The sequence below is a fragment of the Camelina sativa genome, chromosome 11 (genome assembly GCF_030686135.1).
Source record: "Camelina sativa cultivar CO46 ecotype springtype chromosome 11, ASM3068613v1".
Classification (NCBI taxonomy): Eukaryota; Viridiplantae; Streptophyta; class Magnoliopsida; order Brassicales; family Brassicaceae; genus Camelina; species Camelina sativa.
This window is the reverse complement of record NC_141890.1, coordinates 9864655-9887172: the sequence shown is the minus strand read 5'-3', so window position 1 is coordinate 9887172 and position 22518 is coordinate 9864655. Positions and strand designations below refer to the sequence as shown.

The 22518-nt window shown below is 33.1% G+C and overlaps 4 protein-coding genes across 4 annotated transcripts; all 4 read right to left on the bottom strand.

Moving 5' to 3' along the window:
* Positions 1–207: 207 nt before the first annotated feature.
* On the bottom strand, positions 208–4746 carry LOC104722786 (adenine phosphoribosyltransferase 3). Its single transcript, XM_010441011.3, has 6 exons — positions 4136–4746; positions 3590–3700; positions 1778–1870; positions 1514–1663; positions 1352–1410; positions 208–1237 (listed from the first exon to the last, which is right to left on the bottom strand). Exons 1-6 carry the CDS (start codon positions 4218–4220, stop codon positions 1184–1186), a joined length of 552 nt encoding a protein of 183 aa, XP_010439313.2. The 5' UTR covers positions 4221–4746; the 3' UTR covers positions 208–1183.
* Positions 4747–9804: 5058 nt separating this feature from the next.
* On the bottom strand, positions 9805–12082 carry LOC104722785 (putative xyloglucan galactosyltransferase GT19). Its single transcript, XM_010441010.3, has 2 exons — positions 10600–12082; positions 9805–10091 (listed from the first exon to the last, which is right to left on the bottom strand). Exon 1 carries the CDS (start codon positions 11968–11970, stop codon positions 10627–10629), a length of 1344 nt encoding a protein of 447 aa, XP_010439312.1. The 5' UTR covers positions 11971–12082; the 3' UTR covers positions 9805–10091; positions 10600–10626.
* A 1921-nt stretch (positions 12083–14003) lies between these two features.
* On the bottom strand, positions 14004–17395 carry LOC104722784 (putative trehalose-phosphate phosphatase G). The gene is made up of 9 exons (XM_010441009.3): positions 16990–17395; positions 16271–16358; positions 15713–16135; positions 15478–15618; positions 15318–15389; positions 15092–15217; positions 14768–15004; positions 14446–14679; positions 14004–14348 (listed from the first exon to the last, which is right to left on the bottom strand). The coding sequence occupies exons 3-9, from the start codon at positions 15968–15970 to the stop codon at positions 14283–14285; spliced, it is 1134 nt and encodes a 377-aa protein (XP_010439311.1). The 5' UTR covers positions 15971–16135; positions 16271–16358; positions 16990–17395; the 3' UTR covers positions 14004–14282.
* Positions 17396–20882: 3487 nt separating this feature from the next.
* Positions 20883–21860, bottom strand: LOC104727834 (protein INAPERTURATE POLLEN1). The gene has a single exon (XM_010446904.2). It carries the CDS (start codon positions 21796–21798, stop codon positions 20980–20982), a length of 819 nt encoding a protein of 272 aa, XP_010445206.2. The 5' UTR covers positions 21799–21860; the 3' UTR covers positions 20883–20979.
* Between the last annotated feature and the right edge of the window lie 658 nt (positions 21861–22518).

Genomic DNA, 22518 nt, shown 5'->3' with positions numbered 1-22518 from the left:
TTTGTCTTTATACGAACGTAGATATTAATTTACGGAAAGAAACACTTTTATCTTGAGTAGAGAAATTAACATGCATAATCTACCTTTTCAATGAACCTAAAAAAGCAAACCTATGATTCCAAATGAATATTGAGAAATCATGTTTTCACAATACTTATGTAAGTGGTTTTTACATAATTAACTTATGTAAATATGTAGACAGATGAGTTTTTTTTTTTTTTTTTTTTTTTTTTTTTTGGGGCAACATGTAGACAGATGAGTATGATTGCATTTTTCTAGACAATGAAGGGTGAAATACACACGTCTAAAGTTTTTACTTTGTTAATATGTAGTGCATCATTTAGATATGTAAATATTGCATAGGCCAATAATTTACTCTCTCTCTCTTTTTTGGTGGGGATTGATATATGTGTTTTAGTTTGACTTCAGAAAATGTGATCGGAAAAACATAATCATGGCAAAGACAATCTGGTGGAAGACTAGAAATGATGATATATATCAATGGAGATCCTAATCATAGTTCTTGTCTTCTTGACCTAGGAAAATATTTTATTTGTCTCTTATAATTATAATTATGTGTCTTAACCATATGATGCATGTATATGTAGAACTCGGCATAAACAATACTAGGTACGAATTCTGTGTTTTACTTCATATTGGGTCGTTAATATTTTGTGGGTGTTTGGCTGTTTGCTCTTCCAAATATTTTGTTGATAATATACATAAAACACTTTTTCTCAAATATATTTTGAAAATATGCGTGTGTGTGGGCACGTATGTGCACTAACCCATAGACTCTCCAACCCATAAACCATGATAGTGTAATGATGTGAATGTGTAAATAAGACGATCCTCTAATGATGTGTGTATATATGTCTCTATCTACGCATTCACATTGATCTTACCGGCTATGTTTGAAGTTACTCCAAAAACGATAATTGTGTTAAGTAGTATATACGGGTAGTTTATATAGTATGAATATAGATAGTAGTATACTACTTTTTTAACAGCAAAGAAATTAGAATAATAGAATTATTTGTTCCAGCTAATCCGCCAGGTTTTAAATTAAAATACTGTATAATCCCAATAATAAGTCTGCGACTGCAACAATCCGAATTTTCGGTAACCAAATTAATTAACCCCATAAAGTTCGATAATCCAAATAACTCAGCTAAAAATCATATCATCGGTACTCCACAAGCATACACAATGGCTTCCCCTTGAGTCTCTGCCTTCCCTGCAAAAAGAAATAAATTCCCCACCTCAAAAATATTAAATGCCACACCAATATAAAAAGATCTCAATTTATTGTGTTTCGAATATAATGTATTAAATTTTCACGACAGCAAACCTTTAATTCCGGTAACTCTATCACACATGCACATTCCACCACTTCTGCTCCAACCCTCTCTAAAACATGGTCCCCAAAACAATTCACAAAAGAGTAATGAGTATCTTGCAAATCGGTTAGATTCAACTCGATTGAATTTTCATATAGCTTTGGGAAAGTTACCGAGCAAGTTAATGGCGGCGCAGAGAGTACCACCAGTCGCAATGAGATCATCAACAACCAAAGCTCGGTCTCCAGCCTCCACGGCTCCTATGTGCATCTCTAGCCTGTCATTCCCATACTCTAGCTCGTATTCCTCAAATATCGTTTCACCTAGTTACATTTTATGTCATGTAACCCATAAACAATTTGTTAGGCATATATATAATGGTAATACTAGCTACTTCAAAATTAAATTATTTGAAAGGTATGCAAAGTTTTAAGAACCAGGCAGTTTCTTGGGTTTTCGAAGGGGAACGAACTTTGCTCCAATGGCTAGCGCAATTGGTGGACCGAATATGAAACCGCGAGCCTCTATTCCTGAAATCATAGCAAACATAGTTAAGTAGCGTAAATCACAATACTTTAATCATTCTTTGCATAAACACAATTATGTATGTTGTTATTATTACAAAGAGTCCAGCTAAGAACATTGGCATTGAAGAAAAGCTAAAGAATGACTCTCTGTCCCAACAACAAACCCAATAGACAGATTCTAGAGCACTAACACAAAAGATACGATTCAGTGCTACATGTAGTAGTCTAGATATGTATTGTATGGGCTTAATTATTAAATTACTAGTATTCTACGTATATATATATAAAATGAATAATCAAATACATAAATTTTGTTATGTACCATGTGCCATGCACATATAAAGACTTCCTTAAACACGAGTTTTGTGACATTCATTTTATAAATATAGAAGCTCGTAAATCAGATGTTTACACATTAATATAAAGTTTGGTATATATCAAACGAGTTTGTATCCTTTTGATGATTTCTTTCTTTTAAATCTGTCTATGCAAGATTCTATTGATTTGAAAAGGCAACTGAAAAAGTATACTGATTTATAAAAAAAGTAAAAGGGAAATGATGTACCTCATCATACTTTATACTGCAACAGTAAACAAAGTTACAAAGTTTTTGTACTTCATTACATAGAAGAAGAGAGACATACAGAAAAAGTGGGAAGAAGAATTGGCCAAAACAATGATGATAGAAAAAGAATGAAAACCCAAATCAAGTTTTTTTGGGGGCCAACTCTTTTAAAAAGGTTACATCCATCACTCAACTACCCATCTATCCAAACAACACCCACCACATACACACACACAGACAAACACTTTTAACATAAGTAAGATCAACAATTATAAGCTTTTTAAAAAGTAGAAGAATATATATATAAAAAATAACACTTTTTCTTATATGATTCAGAAGGAAGAATGATCCAGGCAATCAATCTCATTCAATCACTCGAATCACACAGAAAGATTAGATTTCAGAGATAAGAGAAAGTCTTGTCTCAACCAAAATTTGTATCGAATAGATTCTTTTTCTACAATTTGTGTACGTACGTGAGTATGTATTTCCATATGAACTTCAAATTCTGATATAGCATATATCAAATTAATTTCTACACATTTATTTATTCACTCATAAATCCAATTAAAACAACAGGTCTTTTTAATAATCTCATATAAGTGCAAACACAACTACAAACAAAAAATGAACACCACATAGAACAACCACTTTGGATGAATAACCAAGTTTTTTTTTTTGGTAAACTGAATAACCAAGTTGAGCAACCTATTTGAGATATTCCTAATTTATAATGTTCTCCCTCTAAGTTCAATGTAAATAAAGATTTCGGAATTATATCTTTAAGATTCCACTAATTAGCATTTGACTTAAAAAAAAAAAAAAAGACTCCACAAATTACCACGCACCAACAATTCAACTATTTACGGTTCAAAAAAACATTAAAATATGAAAGAAAAAAAAAAGAAGAAATTAAATGGTTTTTGTTCCAATATTCAAAAAAAAAAAAAAAAAAAAAAAAAAAAAAAAACTAGAAAAGTCACTAAAATCATGACCTACCCACTTTTTTCACCGGAAAATCTTGAAAACAATAAAATAATACAGTTCACTCAAATAGGTCAAATATTTTGGATAGTAATTCCATAAAAATTACACTGTCAAAAATAATAAAAATATGAATTTGCAAAGAGAGAAAGAGATGATATATATTTATTTACCTGCAACCACTGAGATTTTCTTGTCTCTGTACCTCTCCACAAACAGATCAATCGTGTCTTTGAAAGCTTTCGGATCCAACAACACTGTTGTTATGTCTTGAAACATTATCCCTGCAATCTTCTCATGTTACTACCCTTTCTACTATTCTTTTTTTTCTCTATGTAACAATTCTCGTTTCTCTATGTAACAATTCTTGTTTTTTGTTTAACAAAAAAAAAAAACAAGAATCCTCAAGAAAATATGTAAATGGTCAAATTAGAAGAACTTCATAGCAAAACCAAGACAGATTCAAGACCAAGAAAACTGTGTACATCAAACTGTTTAAAAAAAAACAAGCTATCAGATATTATTGTCAGACTACGAAACACCTGCATTTTTCTTGGGGAAAACTAGTTTCTCAAGACAAAACAATACTTGCCATGCGACGAAAATAGAGCATGTAACTAAAGAAAAAAAAAAAAAAAAAAAGAACAGAGCACACTTCGATATAAAACAATTCCAAAAGAAGTAAGAAAAAGAAAAGAAAAGGGAAGAAAAAAAGTTACCTTTCTTGGGAAAATCTGGAACGACACGGATCTTAGTTTTGATTCCGTTGATACGAGGATCCTCTTCTTCTTTGTTTCCCGACATTGTCAAACGAAGAACCAAAAGAAAAAAAAATATTATAATCTAAACAATCAAACAAAACACAGAATGTGAAATCCTCTGTTTTTTATTTATTTATTAAGGGTATCTTCTCTCTCTCTGGTTCAAGTTTAGAGTGGGAGAGAGAAAGAAAAGAAAGTGAAGCCTTACCACTATTTATATCTATAAAAATTAAAAAAAAAAAAAACAAAAATTTGGTTAGATTCTTCTCTGTGCTTATTAAAATTGCAGTGTGCTTAAAATGTGTTTAAATCTCTCTGTACAACTGTAAAGAGCCAATAAGATAAGAGAAAATAAAAGAAAATTTATTTATTTACCTAATTGGAAAAATAGTAATTAATAAACTATTTTAGATATTATATAAACTTCTAAACCAATAATAATATGTCATCCAACAAAATCTTCCAAAATCTAAAAAGTATCTGGATAGGTTTCTAAGGTGGTCGTTATTATAGGTTTAATAATTTTGAAAAATTAAAACATTTATATATATTTACACTATGATCATCATGTTATTCTTTTTTGGGTGGGTGGGCTTCATAATCTTTGGATGATATGTTTTTTTCTAATTTATACATGAATATCTATTATATTATATTGTATTTATGTTTTATGAACATTGGTTATTGTAATGCCTCCAAAAATAGAACACAATGTTTTTTAAAATATTTTAGTTTAATTGTTTTTTTTTAGAATAGTACAAGACATATCTAATCTATGTCTCATTAGCTGACATGATCAAAGCGTTAAACGTGTCGTTTAAACACTGGGCTGTCTCGACTTTTTTTTGTTTGTAATCCCCAAACAATTATCATGTTAATACAAAAAGCTTAAAAAGATGAAGTGTCCTTCTTCGTTAAATTATGAGAGCTATAGCAATGCGGAGAGACAAGTGGTCTGTTTCATTATCTTATCTTCAAGATTAGAATTTTTAGAATAAAACTTGAACTCCTTTATCTTTATTTGTTGTTTCAGTTTGTCCTATAATTATTAATAGTAAACATGTGGTTTAGAGTCTCTCCCATTATATATCTTTTGATTGGAAGGAAATAGTCAACAAACCCAACTTGGAGAATGAGTTAAGTGTGATTTACGCTTTACAACTTCCGGTAACATTTACCTAGTAAACTTTCACATATAGTACATGTTGTTTATACAAGAAATATGACTCTGCTCTTTTTTGTGTATAATATTTATTTACTAAAACGTATAAAGATGTATTATAAAAAAAATATACATAGAGATGTAAAATATTACTAACTACTTTTTGTTATTATAATGTAGCTAACAAACAAATGAATAAAATAGTGTTATTACAACAAAAATATGTAATTTACTGGCTTATGCTATTGCTTTCTTTTGAGTCACTCTATGATATATGTAATCATATATATTATTAAGACAAACAAAAAATATACGTATAATATCACTAGATATTAGTAATTGCTACTATTTTGATACGGATATAAATAATGACGTTTCTCTTAAAAACAATTTCAACTATGTCGAGCTTTCAAAACCGGTTATATAAAATTTAAGATATGAAGTTAAAATACTTAGACAGGATGATTACATTCATTTACTTTTGGTAATCCATTTAACAATTTCTTCTTTTAATGAATATGTGTAACATTTTCACTCGTGAACTTGTGAAATGTACATGCTAATATGAAAATCGTATCCCAAAATCTAAGTATAATAATGGTCGTCAAGAATTTAGTCCGGTGATAGATATTCCAACACCAAACTCAGATTATTTAGGTCCCCGTCATACAATATGATTGTCTTTAAAAACAATTCAGATACTATGGTCAAACAGAAAATCTAAACAAATATCATCAACTAGTTCGAGCAAGACCCTAAAGATTTCGCCTAACTCTCGTATCTAAACACACTTTACTGCACAAAGTCCAAGGTGGAATTTTGAGTGTGGCAGATCTCTACATATAGATTTTGTTTTTGGAATTGAGAAAAAAAAATTTCAGAATATAAATATATAATGAAAACTTCATAAAAATGAAAGCGATGTTTCTATCTTTTTCTATTTTAGATTTTATTATGTCTATTTTATAAATTTATATGGAGCTTTTAATTAGACCTGTCCATGGTCTAGAATAAGATAAAAAAAAAGCTCACCACCTTTTGATATTTGATAGGCCACTCTTCAATTTCGAATTAGCATCTTACCAGTTTACCCCTCCACGAGTCTTTTCGTTTCTTATTCTGTCCAGTTCTTCAATTATTGCACTAAATCTTGGAGAAACATGCTCAAAATCTAACTTGGGACATATGTGTCCAACAGTTATGGTGTTGTGATTCGTCTTACATTTAATGTCATCTTCTTCATAACCTAGAATCCCATATACTACACAATATACAAATTATATAACATCAAAAAAATATTATCATTAGAAGCCAGTTTTAAAGATTACAAATTATTAGCAGCATCAACAATGGTATAGCTGCAAAAGTAGGCGAATCTCTTTTATTCCGTGTTTTGGATGAAGTCTAGATTTCATATGACCACCTTTGGTAAGCATATTGTGACTCACACTTTTACTTTTGTACGAAAATGGTATATTTCTTATTTTTATTATTCTATTACATATATTTAAGAAACGAAAAACATATAAAAAATTCCGATGTTTGGGTGTACGAAATTGTATTTCATATGAAACAAAAAAATAATTTCTTGTGGTATGAAATTTTTTTATAGATTACAAGGACAAAATTCGTTAATTAAAAGCGAAATTAATTCGGTTAAACATCACTTTAAAAAAATTAGGGTGTTAATGGTGACAATAGTCAGGGTAGACAAATCCGTCAGCGGACTAGACCACTTTTTATTTACTATTTATAAATTTAGTTCGCAGTGGTGCGGTCCAAAAAATACAAAAAAAAACCGCTGCAGACCAACTGCGGATTCTTTTTGTGTACAAATAACGTTAATCTGTGGTGGTCTGCTGTCCACTCTATTTTTGGAGCAGTTTAAACAGTTGACGGATTTAGCCGTCCCGACCGTAGTCACCATCTAGACCTTTCATTGATAGCCTAACATTTAAAGTGATGTATATCAGTTTTGTATATTAATGTACTATGTTCACGATCTACAAATATTGATATATACATCTACAAATATAAATATAAACTAGTACCAAAATTTGTCCCAAAATAAAAAGTAGTACTAAAATTTTATTTATCATTTCTCGAAACAAATGTAAAATACTATTAACTATAAGAAAATTTGCTAACATAGGAGAAATTAACCCATAAATTAATTTTGGATATGGGGTTGAAAAAAACAAAGGTATCGATTAATTATAAAAAGGGACAAAAGGAAAGTAGTAAGCTGATTGTGGAGTGTACTATAATCGGTCGAATCAATTGGACTATCTCACAATTTTTTGTGGACGAGTGTTAGTTATTGTTGTGCTCCATTAACCCATTAGTCTTCCCACTAACTTTTTTTTTTTCGTTTCTCGCCTCTCCTTTTCACATCTTTAAAGTCTTTCTCCTAAAGAAGAAAAAGAGTCATTTTCCTTAATATTTTTTCCTGTTGTATTCTTCTGTTCTGTCAATTTCGGCCATATAATTTATTTTGTTGTGAAAGTAAAGATATTCGAAAGATGTATTTTCTTTTCTTATTAACATTAATCAATTGAATAATACATATATATAGAGATAGATAAACCATTAGTACAAAACTGACTAGGACTAAGAAAAGATGGTCTATGGGCCGGTCATGGAGATCCATCCTAAGTGATTTACAACACTTCCCCTTGGATGACATAACCGTACAAATGCTAAGAGATCACCGTAATACGCTTGGGGACGCTGCCTCATTAAAACCTTACCAGGAAAACCCAATGGGACAAAATCATGGTGAATGAAAAAGAGTACAACACATATTACTCCCCTTGTTCCAAGCATCACTAAAGTCCTTAAGTCTCCGCATTCCAATCTGGTGTGTGAGCTTCTTGAATGTCGATGTCGGTAATGACTCGGTGAAGAGATCGACTGAATTGTCGCATGATGGAACTTGCACCACTTGAACTTCTCCGGCCTTTGGTAGTTCATGTGTGAAGAAGAACTTAGACAATATGTGCTTTGTCCGATCTCCCTTAATGTATTCTTCCTTGAGCTGTGCGATGTAGACGGTGTTGTCTTCATACAATATAGTTGGTCCCTTGTCATCGGCCATGCCACAATCTGATCGGATGTGTTGTGTCATGGACCTCAACCAAACACACTCACGACTGGCTTCATGCATGGCTAAAATCTCTACATGATTAGATGAAGTGGCCGCAATGGTCTGCTTCATAGAATGATTAGATGAAGTGTCCATGCCAATTTTAGTAAATAATTTCTTGTCTATTAATACATAATTATTATATGCATGAAACAATCTTAGAAAAAAATATAATCTAGTATGAACAAGGAAATATGCAAATAAATTCAGAGTTTTAGAATTTCCTCTTTTAAGTTTTTCTTTTCTCTAAATAAGATTATTTCCTTTTTTAAGTTTTCCTTTTTTCTAGATAAGATTATTTCTTTTTTTAAGTTTTCCTTTTTAGTTTAGTAAATTTTTCTATTCTGAATAGAATTAGGACAAGAGGTTTTAGGAAAAAAAATTCTCTTGGGTTTCGATTTTAAGTTCTTAGTTTTAGGGTTTCATGCAAGACATAGAACAATTCCGATTTTAAGTTTTCAATTTATGCAAGACATATCACAATCAATCAATAACAAACAATCAAGCCTAAGCAATTCTAAACCTCATGCAATCGGATTTTAATGTTTTAGGGTTTAGGGTTTTAAGCTTTAGGGTTTTCTAGAATTTAGAACTTTAGGGTTTTGATTTGTTGATTGTGTAATTGTAGATTTTAGGGTTCTAATATATTTAAGATCAGGTTCGATATATGTGTCCGATGAATTTGATTTATTTACCTTACACTGTTTGGGGTTGACTAGAATAGATCTGGGAGCTAAAGACCTCGGATATACCTTGAGTTTGATCGCGAACCTCGGACTAGTCACGAACAAAACTTGATCACGAACTTAGAACCGATCGTCGAGCTTGAATAATCACGAACTTGATCCGATTGATAGCTTGGACGAACAAAGGATGTTGTGCGGCTGCTTTAGGGTTTTAGAGATTTTTCTCAGTTGGAGTTTAGGACAAACTCGTGCTGATAACGTGTTGTGAAAGTAGAGATACTCGAAGGATGTATTCTCTTTTCTTGTTATCATTAATCAATCGAATAATACATATACATATAGGAATAGATAAACCCTTAGTACAAAACTGATTAGGACTAAGAGAAAATAGCCGATGGGCCTTAGGACTTAGACAATATATATGAGCCGGTTATGGAGATACATCCTAAGTGAATTACAACATATTTCATTTAATGAAACAAATCAATTTTACTCAGTAAAAATTGTTACTACTTGTTAATATTATTTGACCAAAAAACAATAAATTATGTGATTAATCTTACCTTAAACTTTATTTAAGAATATATATATTCCAAACTAGAATAGGAATTTGTAAAAGTACCTAAATGATAAGAAAAAAATGTCACGAATTTAAATGACTCTAAAAGCTTTTGTTACATAATAATAATATGTCGAAAGTGATCCATACTTACATTACATACTTGCATATGTTTTGATACTAAAGAGTAAAAGAGACACAGCTCGAAGAAAAGAAAAAGATAACTGGAATAGGCCCAAATAGGTAAATGGGTTCTTTATTGGAATCATGGCTTCAGCGTAGTCTTCGGGCTTGGCTTAGGCTTTTTACCAAAAACCTATAGCCACGAATATGTTTTCCTTTCCGATAAAGGCGTCAAGATTCTATCATAAGATTAACAAACATATATAGAGATGATGAACTATTCATTAGAATTGTAAACTTTGTGTAAATCTGTTTTTTTTTTACGTGTACAAGTTGCATGCAAATGTCGTATGCTGTTACTGTAAAGTGTAAATTATTTGCATCCGGATTGAACAAAGCTGATTTGTTCCCGATATAGGAATTTTTCCAACGTATTTTTTTATGCGTTCTGCACATGAATGATCGTAATTCGTATACAAGGAAACACATACCACAAACAAAACAAGACTAGCAAAAATTCAACACTAATCACTACTTATTACAATGATCCAAATAACGATACCATTAATCTCACCTAAACATTTAACTCATTATGTAACAACTAGTGTTATATATATTACTAACCTAAAAAATCTCAATGAGATTATAAATATATCATTGATCTCAACATGAACAATCAAAAAACACATTACAAACAAAAAAAAGAATTTAAGTATAATAATAATAAAACAACAACATTATACAAACCTGTTTAAAGTGTTGTTAGTAGTATAATCAGAACAAAACTCTAGATTTGATCTTGTCCAAAACTCCATCAATGGCAATATCAACAGCATCTTTCTTACTCATCAAACCCATCGAAGCTCCATGTCTTCTATACATAACTCTAGGCATCATCTCTATAACTCTCTCCCTCATCCTCGCTACTTCTTCTTTAGGTATACTCATCAACACGTCTTGTATCCTAACCCCTCTGAACACAACATCCTCCTTCGGAATCGTCACCGAAAACTCCGAGAACTCCGATTCCGGTAAATGCCAACCGTACTGCATTTTCGCGGTCTGGTCTTCGAAAAACACCGGTATGCATCCGGCGATGATCCCGTCGAAGGTAGCTTTCCTTGTAGGTGTATCTCCCGGTGGTTGTAAACAGAACGATGACTGCAACATCGGTCTCATGAACCGGATCGGATCGTGCTCGCAGATTCCGTTTGAACAGTCAACGAAATCGCAGATTTTATTATTGTTATTATCAGATTCGGTTGTTGCGGTGGCGGTTGCGTTCGCGCTCGTGCACTCTAACCTGATGCTACGGCGGATGTTCGGAGAAGTTGAGGTGCCTCCTCCTCCGGCGAACAGCATAAGCGAGGTTCGCCGCGAACGACGGACGCGGCGGATCCAAGATTCCAAAAACGGCAAGCTGTGGGGGTGAAACGACGTCGGGTAAGGTACGGCTTGTTCTTGCCACGGCCAGAAACGAGACTCGAGTGTTAACGCCGTCAGGTTGAAAAACTCGGGGCGTTCTAGAAACGACGTCCCCCAAACCGGGGGATCAACGGTCAACGGCTGAGAGAAATCCCAAGCGGGTCGAGCCATGACGAGGAAGTGGTCGTGACCCGAGCGGCGAGACCAGATCTCGGGTTGATCACGGGTCAAAAACTCGAGAAGATCAGAGCCGTGATCGGCGCTGGAGTTTAAATCGGGTCCGTAGAGGTAACGGAGAGAATCGATGCCGGCGTAGTAAGGGAGGTAGACGGCGGTGGCGAGATCCGGGTCGGGCGTGAGACATGGGTATTCGAGGATCCGACGGTGGAAAATGAGTTCGAGAAGTAACGGGTCGGTTCGATACCAGCTTCGGGTACGGGTATGGGTTGTTGGGCCGAGTCCGTGATTGGCTAAGTAAGGGCAGAGATCGTCGGTGATTGGGTAACGATTACAAGTTGAGAGGAGATCGAGATTGAATCGTGATGGGAGTGTACGGATATGGATCCAACGGCCGTTGCATCCTGAATCGACGGTTGAGATTTGTTGTGATTGAACAACCTTAGGTTCGATGGAGATGAAGATGAAGAAGAAGAAGAAGATGGTTAGTGTTGTGACGGTGGATTTGGAAGCCATTGTTATGGAATGTAGTCGGAGTTGAGAGTGGTAGTTTCTTTCTCTTTGTTAATGGTAAGGAAAGTTTTTGGTAATTGCAAAAGAAGTCGTGTACTTTATAAACGTTCCTTAATTTGATCCGTGAGTAATTTTAAATAGGAAAATCGACCCCCGTGAGAGACTATATACGAGGCAATAATTGAATATTGGAAATCTTTTTGGTTAAAAACATAAAAGTAAATTATGATATCTAGAGAGGAGAATCTAACGGTGCTTGTGCAATTCTGAACACGATAAAGTCGGTTTTCGTGTGAGTGTGTGTTTGTATCGGGGGAAAATGGGTAATTTTGTGTGTTCAATAACTGATTTTCAATTTCTAAATTAAGAAAAAAACATTTGGGTTTAAATTGGTATTGCTCTTTTATTTAACTGAACCGAATTGATTTCTAGATTCGGTTTTGGTTTTAACTAAACCGATTTCGTTGTATGCCGATCTTCCTTCCAAAAGTCAACCTCCATAAAGGCCACGTATTATTAAGTCGTATTTTATAATTAGTTTCTTCTCTTATTTTTCAATTATTTTCTCACTTAATCTTTAAGATTTATTCCCTTATCCCCTTAATATTGATACTATTTTCAAATTTTATATAGTTCTTATTTTATGTTTGACAATTTTTTTTGTAAAGTTTACCTTTAAATTATTATTATTATATTAATAAAAATAACCCATATTTATATTTTTTGTTTATTGGTTTCTTAAAAATTATTAAAATGACCACATTCTAAATTTAACTTAATGGAAGATGGTATCTTTCAACGATAATATTTTTTCCAAATCAATATAGTACTCTCCCAAAAATATGTTATTTTCGCTGAATCAATTATGACAATCAAACTAGAGGAAAGTGTAATTTGATTGACAAATACGCTAAACTGGTCAAATTTCAATTGAGCATTAAAAAAAAGGCATCATTCCAAAAAAATGATTGGATTACATAATTTGTTGGCGATTTTACTGAGGTTGTGACTATTTAAATGCTATTTTTGATTATGGGTGCAATTGTTTTCACTCATAAAGTCAACTTATATAATAAATATTAAATAATATGGTTTTAAGTGAGAATATTTTAGATAAAGAGGAAATTGATGGTGGTACTTGTTAAAATAGGCTTATAATTAAGAATTACTTCAACAAAACATTCAATCATTTTTCTTTCTTACATACCCAAGAAGCCCAAACATTTGTTAACTAATAATGTTAAAACTCCCGTTTTATATTCATTTACAGAAATATTATTTAATTAATAAATTAATAACTTGGATGATCTATTTTTGAAAATTTTAAATTCTACATTACGATGAAAATCACGAAAGACACCAATATAGTAATTTTTGGTACTATCAATCTTGCAATCTCGATTTAGACAAATAATATTCAAGAAAATGACATTAACAAATTTAACTCGATTGTACATAATTTGTTGTGGTGATGCAATGTGATTTATATGAGTTCAGTTGTGAAAAATATATTGATAATATTATCATGTAGACAAATCAAGAATATCCATAATACTAATGATAATATTGTCAATATATTTTTAACTATATGTAATTATATTAATCTAAGTAATGATTATTGATTTTAATCATTGTAAGCATGAATATAAATAGTAACTTTTATTATCCAAGTGAAAATAATACATGTTAGAGATTTAAAAAATATAGTTGTTATCTATATCGGTAGATTATGAATGTAAAAGACAATAGTGCATTACATATGGAATTCACAACATTTATAAAAATTCTATATCAATTTTTTAAAACAGTTTGAAAACATAACGTGTAATAGAAATGAAAAGACAAACAAACAATATAAATAACAACCATATGATTATTATATATATATTATCATTAATATTCTGTTAATATATTGTAGATTTATAGCTATAATTTTATTTTACAAGTTTAAGTTTATTTTTAGAAACGAATTTTCAATTAATTGGATTGTTTAACCAAGTTCCAAGTAAAGCCACAAGAAAGGATGATACAACAGATTCATCCGAAGATTTCAAGAATTTAGAATTCATCTCATGTAGTACCATTTTAATACAAATCAGGATAATTCCCTCGAGATAATTGTGAAATGAATTACGAAAAGAGTTGTAATTTTAATACATCTTAATTAATGGATAATATGGCAAAATGATAAATTAAGATATTAAAAAGTAGAATGTGAAGAAGGAAAAAAGAAATCTAAAAGGGGTAAAGAAAATTAGAAAAAAGAAATAATAAAAGTAGTGTAGAATGAAGCTTCTGATTCTCCTACACAATCATCAAAAACTTGATGTAGAGTTTTCCATCTTGCCCCATTTCACCAAAGTCTTAAGAAACTTCTTAACCTGCAACACCATTTTACCAACCAAACTCTCACATTACTAATTTACATAATGTAACATATATGCATCATTTAGACTATGTCTTAAATATATTGTGTACCTCGGAAGGGTCTCTAAGAGAGTAGAATGCATTGCTTTCTTTTGGTACGGACGATACCAATATTCCAAATCCTTTGTTCCCTTCTCTTAGTACCTTAAATGCATCTTCATCAGTCCTATCATCTCCGATAAAGATCGGAAGAAACTCGTCGTTGTTGCTTAATCCAAGAGATTCTAACAGAAACTCGACTGCTTTTCCTTTGTTCCACTCGATCACAGGACGAACTTCCAAAACCTGATCAAATCAACAAAACTTTACACGTTAAGGGATTTGGAATCGATGTGAAAGGAGAGTGATGATGTTTGTTTCTCAAGTAAAGTACCTTTCTGCCGTGAGTTAGACGCAGGCGAGGGTACTTTTTCAGGTGGTCATGAACACGTTGTGCAACGAGTGGCCAGTCCTTCTTGTCAACATTACGGTAATGTACTGAGGCGCAAAACTTGTGGTTCTCTACTTTTGCACCTTTGATACATTTAGTTATCTCAACGAGGCTATTGTAAACCTCTTCGATGATGGGTATGAACTCTTTAGCAGGCTGAAAGAGGTTTACCTCCTCACCCTATTCATCACAAAGAGAAGATTAGAAATTTTTACAAGAGTTGATTCATGTAAGTTCAAGGAAAATGAGGTAAGTAAAGATCTTCACCTGTTGGTCAGTGGATTTTATACAGTTGGGGTCTTCAGGTGACCCATTTAGGTTTACAGGAGTCATTATGTCCATCCCATGACTACCCGCGTAATAGAGTTCAGTTAGTCCTACCAATTGGTAGACCTGCATTAACAAACTCAATATGTATTAGTGTTTTTGACTATTGGTTGGATTGTGCTGATACAATGTTATATAGGAATGAATCATGGTTGAGAAGTTTCACCTTGTCACGGCTTCTACCACTAATGATTGCTGTTGGGAAGTACTTGGCGACATCTTTAACAGCAGCACGCATCTAAGAGAGATCAAAGAGAGCAAAACCTTAGCCTTTTGTGTTTCAGACCAGAGAGAAAAATCAATAAAAAGGGGTTTTAAGTTCATACCGCATCAGACATGATGGCACGATCAGGGTCATCGACAATTGGGGAAAGCGTTCCATCATAATCAAGAAACACAGCTATCTTCTTGTTCTTTGCTTGAGCAGCAATATGAGCAAACGAGCTAATCGCTGAAGGATACTTGAGCTGTCAAGATCAAATAATGAAAAATGGTGAGAACTAAGAGATCAAAAACATTTTTGTGAACCAAAACCATGAGATTATTATTACTATATATTACCATCCAGGCCCGTAGAGCAAAATCATCTTCAGGAGCAATCTCAATGTTGAAATCCTTGACAAGCCTCTTACGAGGTGGGGAAGAGGATATCATAGCGTCCAACCAACCGTTGGATCTAACATCATCGAGTTTAGGAATCTTCTTCCTAGAATTCATCATGAATCTTCCTGAAGGGAATGATGATCCGAGTCTTGATTTACTGACTGGTGTAGTAGGGTCACTAAGAACAGGGCTCGTCTTGTTTATATTCAAATCCATCGAAACTCCCAAACCAAAAAAAGATGCTTCAAAATGAGAAAGTATCTCGATGGCTTTCTTCTAAAACACACACTTCCGTAACTATCCAACTCTTTTGTCAATGAAAAACCACCTCTTTAGTGTTTTCTTATCACTGCTTGTTTGTAAACCGTCCATTAAAAGAAACTGAAAGGTGACCACAAAACAGAACACTCAGCAAAGTTGATTAAAGTAACCGTAAGAATATAGTAAAAAGTAGGTTCTTCGAAAACAGAATGTGACGCACTAAACCGAATACAAATGTTGTTCTCTAAACATTACCTTATCATCTCTAGATCTTCAAATGTTACACAGCTTTTACCACAGAAAAAAAGGGCTCTCAGACAGACCTTGAACTTCAACTACAAACCTGTATAAGAGTCCACCAAAAAGATAAAAGCAAAATCCAAGATTAAGTACTTTGTTCGGGTTCCATCACAAAGGATCTCTAAATAAAATAAAATAAATAAAGAACTTTTCATGTTCTCATTTAAGACAGAACAAGAAGATTAGAGAAAAGTAAAAAAAAGAGAGTCATGGGTTAACCCATACTGTTGTTTAATGATAAAGAGGAAAAAGTACGCCACTGATTTTGACAAGTACCGAAATTTCAAACTGCCTTCTTCTTTAGGACACAGCTAAGTCTATTGAATGTATTTAAAAGACTCTACCGACAAACAAAAACCTTTGTATAGGGCCTAATCACTCAAAACTTGACCAAATCACGCGTATACATACAAATGAACCATTGTACGAATTAGTATTTTCACTTTTTTAACTTTTGGTTTATCATAACCAATGCTGTTGTATGGTACCAAAAAAAAAAACAGAGTCGAATTCAAAACAGAGAGGAAGCAAAAGAACCAAACACAAAAAGGGGAGACTTTTTTTTTTTGTTAAAACGGATCTTGAATCAACAAAGGAGATCCACAATAAACCTAGAACGGTTCCAGAATCTTAAAACGTAACGATATGATGATAATCGAGAGTAAAAACGTTACCTGATTCAAAAAGGGAGCAGTGTGTAAATAAAACACACAAAAACAGAGCTTAGGGAATCTCGAAGAAAATGCAGATTTTTTCTCCTTCGCGGAAACAAAATCCCAGGGATTGCGAAAGGAGAAGATATCAGTCAGGAAGAGGAAGATTAGGGATTTTTTTTTTCTTTTACGAAAAAAAAAAAAAAAAAAGAAACCCTAAAAATTTGCGCAGAAAAATAAGGGAACTTTAGGAAGAGGAGGCCGAAGGAAGGAAGAAGGGAGAGAAATTGAAGGAGATGAGCTTTCGTATTTATAGACTTCTGATTCTCTCATAAAATTAAATTAAAATTATAACTAAAAAATTTAAAAAAAGTCAGTTTTCTCAGAGAGACAGAGAGAGAGAGAGAGATACGTGGTTAACAAGGTTATTTAGGGAGGGCTCTTTTTGTTGTTTAATCTCGAAAACACCGCTCATGTTTGACTTATTTACCAATTTTGCCATCCTGACGACCAAGACCACGTTACAAGTTTCTCTCATTAGCTTTCTTAGTTAATTACTATGATCAGCGAGTTCGTCATCATCATTAGTCATATTCATTTTGTTTCTTAAAAAAATTACTAATTATTAGTATTTTCTTTTGGGGTGGAATCTTTGAACGAGTACTATACTAGACTACATTGCAATTCATTTACGTTTCAACTCTTTTGGTGGTATACCAAATTTGTAGAAAATTATTATAAATCTTTTTTACTTGACCAAAACGTATGATTATAAAAAAAAAACTAATTAATTAAGTCGTGTGTTTTAAACAGCGTGAAACAGCCGTCATAACGGCAGTAGATTATATTCCAAAAAAAAAAAAACAAGTGAACTAGAAACTACTAACAAATTAGAAAAAAAAAAAATAACCGTGAGGCGAACGTTTAGTTGTATAGCTGGTTCGTTGACGGACACGTGGATACGAGTCAAGAAAAGTTAAAAAACCGTAGGCGGCACGTGTTAAAATAGTAATGGGTAAATTAACCACGTGTTAGTTGGGCTAATAAAGGGCCCATAAACCTCGAGATGAAAGGAAACTTGATCCTTCTTCTAGAGTTCCGGTGTCACCCTTTTATTTGATTAGTATCATTACCTAAAGCTTTACCCCCCCTGTTTCTAAATTATATTGACGTTTCAACCAAATTATAGATTGATACACACGAGTTACACACATTTATTTACTCTATTGAAATGTTTACCATGTAATATATTCGTGATGAACATGACATAAATCATAAATGACATGGGTTCTAAAGTCCTAACTTTAATTTGGGTTTAAAAGTGGTTTTAAATTAAAATGATGAAGAGTTATACATCACGGGACCTACAATAATTATTGTTAATTCGAAATTTAAGGTGTAAGTGGGGTAATGAAATGTATGATACTGAATAAACGGCCGTGATTTTGTGCTCTTTGATCACTTTTGTTTAACATTGCATGCTTGCTTGCTTGTTGTTTCTTTTGGTGGTGGTGGATTAACAAAAAAGCATATTGTAATCGACTTTTAATCATATTTTTCATGGTAGCTATATCTAATTATTTTCCACCAAAAATGGAAATTTCTCGCAAATTAATACTAGTATATAATAGGTTTGAGTGAAGAAGTAATGGTCAGTGTAATTTTAAGTTCAAAAATAAAATAAAATAAAAAAGAGCTAGATTTGGTTTTGTCTTTGCACCGGCTTTGGAAGGTTCACCACGTGTATCCTACGCTGCATCATATGACGATTGACGAGTCACACAACCTTAGGCTGACGCCATGATGACACAACTTTATACTTTACGAGGACAAAGGACAAATTCAGATTTGACAAAGTTCCAAGGAAGAAGAACATTTGAAAGTGAGTACAGATTGCTGAGTCTCATACCTTCTCGGACTTTCCCATTTTATTTAAGGTTAGTTTATGTATTAAACAATTTCTGATTACTGTTTCAAGATTATTATGTAAATCTTAGGTTAAAAATAAAGACCACACATTAAATTTTAATTTTCCTCTATCTTTATAGATTTTGCAATAATATTGTAAGGCAGAGAAATACAGCCTGTACTAGTTTACCATATATATTTCTACTTACTAAAACCCTTTTTTTTTTTGGGTTGTGAAGACAGCTTGGTGTGAAGTAAATGTTTGATTCAATAATGAAAAAAATCATGTGTGCATGCCGACCACTAACTTTAAGCTCATTTTGTCAAAAGTTCACATGTGTTATCAGAGTGATACTGATAAGGCAACATTATATGATGACATATAATGTTATAAGTCATCTGCATATGTGTCTCCACGTATCTTTACGCGTACATATACAGTCAAGCATTCATCGTATATGTCCCAAATTATTACACGATATGGCTACTCAAATAAGCGACATATTTTCTAAAATATAATCTAAATTATTTTATTCCTTTGTGAACCATCATAGATCATGCATGGGACAAATTTGTTAGTGAAAAAATGATTCTTGCTAATGTAATATATGCAAAATGACTAATCGACAATATCATCGTAATTTTGTGACAAATACGCATAAATCTACCATAAAGTATATGTATGTACTATGTTTACAGCATATAAATACATGTTTGGTTTAACGAAACTGAAGTTTGTAACCACCATATATTCAAGTATCTACCAAATAGAAATCATGCATGCAACAATATGATGAAAACATATAGCACAAAAACTACAATATAATAACAAAGCAATTTAATTCTATGACCATGGACTTTACTTACAAGATCCTACATTAAGGATCCAATAGATAAAATAACATATATATAATTATGTATACCACATGTTACGTGACTATTATTGAGTTTAATTTTTCTTATTTTGCAAATGGTTAATATAGAATCCCATAAAAAAAAATTAGTTACTAACCTAAACGATTAAAAAATATAATATCATTTCTAATATCATACTGAGAGTAACGATAAATTATGAAAATGATCATTTATATACACATGTAGAACATGTCAGCTAACATTAGAGCCTAGAGGACGCATATATTGCTCGTTAAAGAAATGGGAAGAAGTGATAAGCACTAATAGATTCAACTAACCCTCGAGAATAAGTCGTGTATCTTATATTAATATATATGACCAGTTGGCCAGACCATGTTTAATATTATAATTTGCATGAGTTATATTTGATCATTTCAAAACGGTTGGTATGTCTGTCAATCTACACATAACACCCAATTAATTTACTTCCTCGTTTTATTTATAGTGGGTTAACATACTTAATTAGTTGGTCGACGCCGACGCTATGGTCAAGTCTTTAATTATTTTCTAGAATAGTTGTTGAAGATTTTGATTTGCCCGTATGATGATAAACCGAAGCCATTCAAATCGTTTCAAAACAATGAAACTGTTTCAATGAGTTTCTAGTATTGTACTACACGTTTATTGAAGATGACTATCAAACTATGATTACCTTCTTCTTTTTTTGACTCTTGATCGTCTTTTGTCCTTGACCAAAAACATAGAAAAAACAAAAGAGAGAGTGTGTTTACAAGCCTATTGGGATTCTTATTGGGCCGCATAACGCTTGTCTGCTGCTACGCCAATTTTGAGCATACTTATGGGTTTAACATATTCATTTCACAAGAATGCAAGATTCACAACCAATGAAAAACTTCAATTTATTTGAAACTCTAAGTAGAGAGATTACCTTTTCCCAAAAAGCACTAATTCGAATTCAAATGGTAGTTACTTGGTTTAGAACATTAGAATTTGTTTACTCTCTCCCTCAAAAGCAATAATAAGAAAACAGAACCATCGCCAAAAACATTATCAAAGATCTTCTTAACAACACTTTTATTAGCAACAAACCAAAGAAAATAAGAAAAAAAACTGATCTAAAGAAGCTTAAACCGTAGCACATAACCAGGCAAATCCACACAAAATTTACATTTTGTAATCCCGCCAAAAACCCCTATTCGATCAAATCTGATTCATCGATCAACCATCTTAATTGGGCAATGCAAGAATCTCAAAATCTTGAAGAAGGACCTGATCTTTGAAGCCAGCAAGAAACTGACACAAACCTTCAAGAAACAGAGCCGCTTGATGCTCACTCGTAGCTCCAACAATGTCCATTATCACACTCTTCCTCAAACGATTCGCATCAACAAAAATACTCACGAGCTCTTCCATCTCCCCCTTCGCCGCATCATCCACGGCCACTGAAGCTGTCGCAACCGTCGCAGCAAGCTTCTTCTTCTTCCCAACTTGATAAGACAAGACCCAGTTCTCAGAAACTCGAGCCACGAAACCTCTCTGTGCTTTCCTCATACGATCCATCAAACCAGGAACCATAAGCCTCATCGTACACTCAATCTGATCGATTCTTTTCACCAGCTCATCGGACGGGTCTTTCCACGCAGTCGAAATCTTCAACGGTTGGTTCACGAGATCAAGAGAGGTGTCTCCGTCATCATCAGAATCTTGATTCTCACGGTCGATGAAAGAACGGAGGAGATTGGTGAGGAGGTAAGGATGTATATCGCCGAGGAAGAGAAACGGAGTCTCGAGCGAGTTGCGCCATGAAGGGAAGAGAAGGTAAGGGATGGTGTTGTGATCGGCGGCGAGGTCTAGGGTTTCGTAGTATAAGACTAGGTGACGGAGGACGAGATCGACGTTGGAGGAGAGGACGGAAGCTGAAGCGGCGGAAGAAAGTGATTGACGGAGGAGAGGGAGACAGTTTTCGGTTAGGGTTTTGAACCAGTCGTCGTAGAAGTCGTTGAATCGACGAGAGGGTTTCTTGCGGAAGAAGAAAGAGAAAGGCATTTTCTTGGTGGGGAATGGAGGATTTGTGAAAGATATCTTGAGGGAAGCCAATATCGCTTACTTACGGCTTACCAATTTGCTTTTAATCGTGAGATATTCAAATTCCATGTAAACAGTAAATTTGCTTTTCATTAACCATTAGTGGTGGTTATTTTTTAAGGCTCAATTAAACCACTTACTGTGTGTTCTCCGAATTAGGTAAGAGTTATCATGGTTAATACCCTATTAAGAATTTCACATCCAAATAATGAAATTATGACCAAAGATATAAAGGTTAACTTCATCTTAAGATCGGGATATCCATCTTTTTACAAAATAGTAAAATCGTTATAACAACTCTGTCTCTGATTCCTTTTTGTCCGCTTGCGTAATTGTTTTATGCGGTTAAAATTAAATATTTCGGTTTATGTGATTTCCCTGGGTCAACCCTTTTCTAATTCATAATATTGCATAAATCTTCCTTTTTGTTAAGAATGTAATTTTGGCCGGATTTGGTGTATACTGTATACGTATAGACATACCGTATTTTATGTTTGTATTTGGTCATACTCAAAAACGTTTCAAACCAAGTAATTCTGATCAATCCTAAACCACTTCAAACCAAACTCAGACAACCGAAGACTGAAATATAGTCGCTCCATTCGGTTTCAAGCTGACCTAGCTAGTTGATACTAGATATCATCTAATGAAATAACAAAAATAGAACAAACATAAAATATA

What these genes read in the sequence shown, in the direction of transcription:
- LOC104727834 (XM_010446904.2), bottom strand. Translation starts at nt 21,798, where the DNA reads ATGCCTTTCTCTTTCTTCTTCCGCAAGAAACCCTCTCGTCGATTCAAC.
- LOC104722784 (XM_010441009.3), bottom strand. Translation starts at nt 15,970, where the DNA reads ATGGATTTGAATATAAACAAGACGAGCCCTGTTCTTAGTGACCCTACT. An exon ending in GTGCCATCATGTCTGATGCG is followed by an intron (nt 15,390 to 15,477) that starts GTATGAACTTAA and finishes GATCTCTCTTAG; the next exon opens with ATGCGTGCTGCTGTTAAAGA. An exon ending in TAAAATCCACTGACCAACAG is followed by an intron (nt 15,005 to 15,091) that starts GTGAAGATCTTT and finishes TGTGATGAATAG; the next exon opens with GGTGAGGAGGTAAACCTCTT.
- LOC104722786 (XM_010441011.3), bottom strand. Translation starts at nt 4,220, where the DNA reads ATGTCGGGAAACAAAGAAGAAGAGGATCCTCGTATCAACGGAATCAAA. An exon ending in TCCAGATTTTCCCAAGAAAG is followed by an intron (nt 3,701 to 4,135) that starts GTAACTTTTTTT and finishes AGAAGATTGCAG; the next exon opens with GGATAATGTTTCAAGACATA. An exon ending in GAAAATCTCAGTGGTTGCAG is followed by an intron (nt 1,871 to 3,589) that starts GTAAATAAATAT and finishes CTATGATTTCAG; the next exon opens with GAATAGAGGCTCGCGGTTTC.
- LOC104722785 (XM_010441010.3), bottom strand. Translation starts at nt 11,970, where the DNA reads ATGGCTTCCAAATCCACCGTCACAACACTAACCATCTTCTTCTTCTTC.